Source organism: Populus alba, chromosome 15, assembly GCF_005239225.2.
Source record: "Populus alba chromosome 15, ASM523922v2, whole genome shotgun sequence".
In the NCBI taxonomy this organism is placed as follows: Eukaryota; Viridiplantae; Streptophyta; class Magnoliopsida; order Malpighiales; family Salicaceae; genus Populus; species Populus alba.
In genome coordinates this window covers 8,792,869-8,799,503 of record NC_133298.1, presented here as the reverse complement: position 1 = coordinate 8,799,503, position 6,635 = coordinate 8,792,869, and the positions used below count along the sequence as shown (strand labels likewise).

At 38.6% G+C, this 6,635-nt stretch overlaps 1 protein-coding gene and 1 long non-coding RNA gene across 2 annotated transcripts; one reads left to right on the top strand and one right to left on the bottom strand.

The window, feature by feature from the left end:
- Positions 1 to 3,526, top strand: LOC118050970 (uncharacterized). Its single transcript, XM_035061461.1, has 4 exons — positions 1 to 353; positions 460 to 1,362; positions 2,737 to 2,829; positions 2,921 to 3,526. Exons 1-4 carry the CDS (start codon positions 195 to 197, stop codon positions 3,209 to 3,211), a joined length of 1,446 nt encoding a protein of 481 aa, XP_034917352.1. The 5' UTR covers positions 1 to 194; the 3' UTR covers positions 3,212 to 3,526.
- Positions 2,921 to 6,211, bottom strand: LOC140954632 (uncharacterized). The gene is made up of 2 exons (XR_012168066.1): positions 4,378 to 6,211; positions 2,921 to 3,899 (listed from the first exon to the last, which is right to left on the bottom strand). It is a non-coding gene; the product is annotated as an uncharacterized lncRNA (long non-coding RNA).
- Positions 6,212 to 6,635: the final 424 nt, after the last annotated feature.

Here is a 6,635-nt window from a genome sequence, read left to right as displayed (position 1 = left end):
TCTTCATCATCATCATTTTTCAATTTTTCATCAACCTCCACCCAGCCCTCAATTTCCTCCAAAACACACACTCACATCCTCCACCCTATCTACCTCTCTCTAAATTTCTCACCTACCCCTCTTTCTCTCTCTAAAAAAAATTAAATTTACTAAAAATCTCTCCTTTCTTTTTTTCTCTCTCTAAAACCGCATCCATGGACCCACCACCTCCTTCATTATTGATCCATCCACCACTCCCACCGTCGACCCCTCCACCACCCACCACCGCCATCCCCTCCACCACTGAAACCATCCCCCATTTAGCTCCTCTTCCCAACCCTGCCCCCACTGTAACCCAGCCTTCTTATGCTGAGGTATTAACGGCATAAAACATACTAAAGAAAAGTTAAAAAGACTTTTTTTTCTTTTTTTTTCCTTCTTTTTGGTCTAATCTTGATTTCTTTTTTCTTGTTTTGCAAGATGATATATTCAGCGATTACAGCTTTGAAGGAACAAGATGGGTCAAGCAGGATAGCTATAGCAAAGTATATAGAGAGAGCTTATCCTGGCTTACCCTCAAATCACTCTGATTTGTTGACACACCACTTAAAACGTTTGAAAAATAGCGGGGCGCTTGTTTTGAACAAGAAATCTTACATGGTACCCAGATCTGACAGTAACGCAAACATCACCACTAGTACACCTACTGTCTCTACTAGCCCTACTCAGATTCAGCCACAGCATGCTGTTCCTGTCTCTTCTGCTCCTCCTGAGCAGAAAAGGGGCCGAGGAAGGCCTCCTAAAGCTAAGCTTAATGGCCTCACTCCAACTCCTGCTCCTGTGCTTGCTAATGGGCAGGCACAGACTGGTCTTGGCTTAAATGTTGGCGTTACTGCGCAGCCTCTCTCGGTTGGGTTTCCTATCGACTCCACCTCCTCGACGGTGAAGAAAGGCCGAGGACGGCCGAAGAAGGTGGTGGTGACTGAAGCTGGGCCGTTAGCGGTGAACAAAGGAAAAGGGAGGCCACCGAAGACTGGACCTTTAGGGTCCAAGAAGAGTCCAGGAAGGCCCAGAAAGCCTAAGTCCTTAGTGGATGCTAAAAAGGGCCCCGGACGTCCGCCTAAGAATCAGTTAAAGCCAGTGACCGTTCCTTACGCTGTTGCAGCTCCTACTCCTACTGCTACTGATGCAGCAGATGTGTTTAATGTGGGATCACCAAGGCCCCGAGGCAGACCGAGGAAGGGTGCAGTCCTAGCAGTTGCTGGTGTTGGTACTGCTATGGTGGTGCAGGCTAAGCGACCAGGCCGCCCACCTAAGCTACCTGTAATTATGAAGCCTAAACCGAAGAAGAGTTCGGGCAGGCCTGTTGGCCGGCCTAGGAAGGTAAATGTTGTTATTTCTACACATACTTGGATATAGATTCCTTGTGGTTTTCTGTTGTTACAACGTTAATTGCTGGTTATTGTTAATGTTTGGTAAATTCCATAATTGTGGTAGTAATCTATTTATTTGGCAAATATGTAGGTGCTTTCTTTTTAGTATCTGCAATTGATAGGTAATGAGGCGCATTAAATTTTGTAAGCAGTGACGGGTTTGTGTTTTTTTGAGAGAATTATGTTATCTGTTATTTATTATACTGGTCTCATCATGAGTGAACATAATAAGAATTATATCAAGTTTCAAAATGCATTTGTTTTGCATGATGAATTTGATATAATTCTCGCGATGAGAAAACATAATGAGCATTACATCGAGATTCACAAGTGCATTTGGTTTGCTTGCTATATTTTGATCTGTAGAGATTGTAAATTATCTTTGCTTTTGTGGGACATGAAAAGCAGACTGTTATTAGTTAATTTGCATCGACGCCGATTTGTTCTTTAGTTTCAGCTGCACCTGTTTCTTATTTTATGAAAAAAAAAAGGGGGAAAGGAAAGGCAATGCTTTGTTTCAATCTTTTAACTAAGATGTGTTCTCCTGTAAACACAGAGAAAAACATGTTTGCAATTTATGTTGTGCTGACAGTCATGTTATACTTATATCATGCCATGGTCTGAAAATCTTGAACTTGTTTTTTTTTTTTTTTATTGTTGTTGAGAAAGCAAATTTGGTCTTGAAATTTTAACTTTAATTTCTTTCAAATACTTGTCTTTTGAGGTGGGTCACCCCCTCTCCCAGAAAAAAAAGGTTTTGAGAAATTGAAAATAAGCTTAGATTTTGAAGTGATTTAATTATAAAAATAACAACCCCCATAATATTCCTAATTGAACTCTGGCCCTCATTCATTTTTAATTATTTTAGTGTCTGTCATCTACATAACTCCCAACAGAAAATTCATACGTCTAGTCCCCTCCCTGTTTTCAGTAACTTTACGCTGTGTTTAATTTGTCTCATAATGATATCCACAAATATTGCAAACATGTTATTGAGTTTCTGTCAATAATTCTGTTGGGTGGTGATATTTGTTTTACTCAGCTGATCAGCACCATGAATTTGATAATTTAAGAAAAATGTGGATAAAACGGTAACAGCCAGAAGTTAGAAAAATTATTTGTGTGAAGGGAATCGTTCTTCTAAATGCAGATGGGCTTGTTTTCTAAATGTCTTTAAATTGTTTTCTTTTTGTGTTGATTTTTGAGTCAATCATATGATATTAAATTGATACCTATTATGAGTAGAATTGCATCAATCTCCATGTTCTCCTAATCTGTTCATGTTGAGTTAATTCTCATCTGTACTTCTTATTTTGGAAACAAGAATGCAAATGCACCATGGACAATTACCAGAGCATCTGAGCCTCAAGCACAGGCAGAATTACATGGAGATCTTAAGAGGAAACTTGAATTTTTTGTAAGTCAGACAACAATTTTCTTGCACTTTTATAAAATTTACTGTTCTTTGTGATGGACTGTAATTTACCCTGTAATATGTTTGCTTGCAGCAATCAAAAGTTAAGCTAGCCATTGGGGTGCTAAAGCCTCACTTGACCAGTGCCGCTATCAGTGCCGTTGCTGCAATCCAAGAATTAGAAGGTCTTGCATCAATGGACATTAACGTACCATGGAGAGAGGAACCTCAACCCCAAATTCAACCACTGCCGCAGCCACTGCCACAAATTCAGCCACTGCCACTGCCACAAATTCAGCCACAGCCACAGCCACAGCCCCTGCCCCAGGCCCAGCCTCAGCCGCAGCCCCAACCGCAACCACTGCAGCAACTGCTCCAGAGTTAGGAGAAATGTACGAGGATCATGAATTTGTTCGTAATGTTAGAAACCTCATTGTCAGGATCAGAGACTTGTAAGAAACTTTCTAACCAAGACAGGAGTTAAAACCCAAAAAAGTATGTAAAGGGAATTAGGGAGGACTAATTGTTGTTGTGAAAATGAGGATGTAGTTTGTTGTTTAAGCGAGACCATGGATGACCATGGATTTCATTGTCTGTTTTAGATTTGAGATGTCATTATGATTTTAGAACATTTGAACGAAATTTGAATTCTCCTAGTGTTAGCAGTGATTTATGTCATAATTATCTCCTATCTTTGTCACTCAGCTGAAGACGAATGTGAGAGTATTTATATCAAATCTGTCATAAAATGTAGTTCATATGTTCTTCGCACTCTTTGATACCATTTCGCAGCTGTAAATGTGAATTTATGTCACTTGAACTTCCCTGAAGATTAAGCATTAGCGACAGAAAATTCTGTTGAGATTTCTTATTGCAGGCAAGTGGAGACTAATCATTGTAGCTGAACATTAATGAGCATGGATATGGATGCCAACAATTGATTTGGTTTTGCTCTGTGCTACGATTCGGCTGGCTTTAATTTGATTACTGCATGGTCACTGCTGTCCTTTTCTGCCTTTTGCTTTAACTGCTCAAGTAGGATGGAATCTCAAGAGTAGAGGCTTCAACAGTAACTGCATTTACCAACCAGATCATAGTGCATTGAATCTTTCTTTTTGAAATTCTGGATAACAAAAACTATAATATGTAATCTTATATTTTCAAACCGAAATCATAAAAGTTACCGCAACATATTAACAAATTAAGGGTATTGATTTGAATTCTAAATGGAGTTTAATTGCTAAAAAATAATCAAAACAAAACTGGAGAGATTTTCTAATTTGCTATAGTAATTTTTCCTGGAATTGATATGAAAAATAGTATTCTAAAAATACCCTTAACAACACAAGTTCTATTTTTTTGTTTTAAAAAGAATTATTTCCTTCTCTTTTTGGTATTAGCTGTTGAGTAAAGAATCTGATGCTTCAATAGAATCCAGTAAACAAGTAAAAATCAAAATAGAGTTCTCTTTCTTGCACATGGAGACATGTTGTGTTATAGATTTTAGCTTAGAAGGTCCTTTTTCTTTTTTCATCAGGAAAAGCCCGATACCTTGTCTGCTCAAACACGAAATGGCTTCTACGCAAATGCTACTTTTGAACCAGATAAAGCTTTGATTTGAAGCATTGAGAGCAGGCAACTAGCAAAGACCTGTGACTTTTGAGCCCTCTTTAATTTCTCCATTTCTAGTGCTAAAATTGATCTGTAAGTTGTGCTCTGAAAAAGATGAAAATATTTCTGTCGCGTGGAGCATACAAGATATGCCTACAAACCATCAATTTCAATAACCTGGCAAGAACTTCTTCTAGCATGAAGAGCTGATATGAACCTGCTGCCACGAAATGATTAGCATTTAGCAGTATTTGTTTTGACAATATTTAGCAGTCAGTAATCTTAGAGCTCTATTAATCTTGATTTTAAATGAAGAACAAATATTGTAAATTCTATTTCCAAATTTGAAAAAAATGATAACATATATTAATCCAATATCAACTTTTTTCCCTCTATTTTATACTAGTTATATCATATAGTTATGAAACCTGACTTGAAGATTGACTTGAAGCAAGGCTCGAGTTGAAAGGGTCCAGTTCTGGTAACATTGCAAAAGCCAATTAGTCTGGATTAATAAAGGAATTCAGGCTTCGGGACCTTAGGGATTAGGACTAAATGCAAAAGATTTATCCTTGATGAATCCTGCTCATTGTTAAAAACAGATCCGACAAACTGGAAAACATCCTGTCCCACCACAATCCATTGAGACTGGTAAAAACAGGGCTGAAATCCACCAGGGCCTGGAGCTTTTAACGGTTTCATGTCAAAGGCAGCTTTCATCACTTCCTCGTACGTCAAGTTAACCATCAATCTGTCTTTGCTTATACTATCTGTCCTGGGGAAGTCAGCAAAGAAAGGATCTCCATTGTAATTACCTCCTTCCTCGGTGAGAAGTTCTCTGTAAGTTTTGTGGCCATACACTGAAGCTTTGCCTCATCCCATACCCATCGACTGCAAGCATCCTTCAGGCCAGCAATTTGATTTTTATGTCTTCTTGTAATGGCTTTTGTGTGGAAATAACTGGTGTTCCTATCCCCACTCAAAATCCACTAACATCGAGATTTTGACACCAAAGAATTTCCTCGTCTAAACGCCTGGTTGTGTTCATTATCCAACTGCTTTTCCAATTCTAGTAAAAACTGGTTTCTACCACCATTACGCACTCTCTGAATACCTCTCAGTCTAGCCAAAATTCTCTCTTTTTCTTAAGGTTAAAAGTGTTGCCAAAAACATCCTTATTCCATGCTTTTATTCTATATAAGTCATGTCTTCCAAAGCTAAGACCAGGTCAGAATCCTTTCTCCAATTCTCCTGCATAAATAATCCAAACTTCTCATGTGTAACCCAAGCTGCTTCGAACCTGGATGGTCTATCCCCTCTCTACCTCAAATCTCTGCTATGCTGAAACTGAATTAACAAAGGGTGATGACAAGACTTTTATACGCGGAAGAACTTTGATCTGCAACTCCGGGAATTTCAGTCTGAATTGCTGATTGCCCAGGCCTCTGTCTAATCTCCCACCCCTGAATTTGGGTTTTGATGACAGGGTTTTGGTCAAATCAACCTCCACACAAACCCTAGCATAATTACCTCTCGTGCCAATCGAAGTCGTTCGATCAACCTTTAAATTCCAGTCAATGTGATTCCCAATTTTCCATAATACCGAGATATCATAATATTCCATCTCCAAATCTGGAAGTCTCACCCATACCGCTACCTTCTCGATGGTTGCTTCAAACGGATCAAAACTCAGATGCCATTGTCGCGCCGTAAGGTAGTGATCTGCTATCATCCAAGGCACTCCAAACAGTGCAAAATCTCTGTCATCCACGTTAGAAAAAAGTCGTTTTCCAAATCGACCAAACTGAGATCCCCTTGTATCTATCGAAACGCACCGTATAGCTTAATCCATGCGCTGCGTTTCGTACTCAATCATTAGCTAGTTATTTTTGTTGTCAACTATACACGTGTAAAGAGAAGCTAATTCTAGAATGTTGCAGCTTCCTTTAAGAATCTATTGTAACGTATTGTTTGGCATGCAAAAAAACACAATGAATGAGTACAACTTATTCTTCTCTCTCAATTTTTTCTCTTTCCTTTTTCCTCTTTATTTCTACAAATCATAAAAATAATGCAAACCTACTATTCAATATTGCTTGGAATGCTTAATTGCGGAACTATTCCGGTAACCATCGCTACAACGCATATCAAAGCTTTTGATTCTTGAAATTTCAATATGATACCAAACACAAGATCTT

Bases quoted from the DNA above. Each gene is read 5' to 3' on its own strand.
- LOC118050970 (XM_035061461.1), top strand. From the start codon at position 195: ATGGACCCACCACCTCCTTCATTATTGATCCATCCACCACTCCCACCG. The intron at 354-459 runs GTATTAACGGCA...TTGTTTTGCAAG, and splicing joins CCCAGCCTTCTTATGCTGAG to ATGATATATTCAGCGATTAC. The intron at 1,363-2,736 runs GTAAATGTTGTT...TTTGGAAACAAG, and splicing joins CTGTTGGCCGGCCTAGGAAG to AATGCAAATGCACCATGGAC.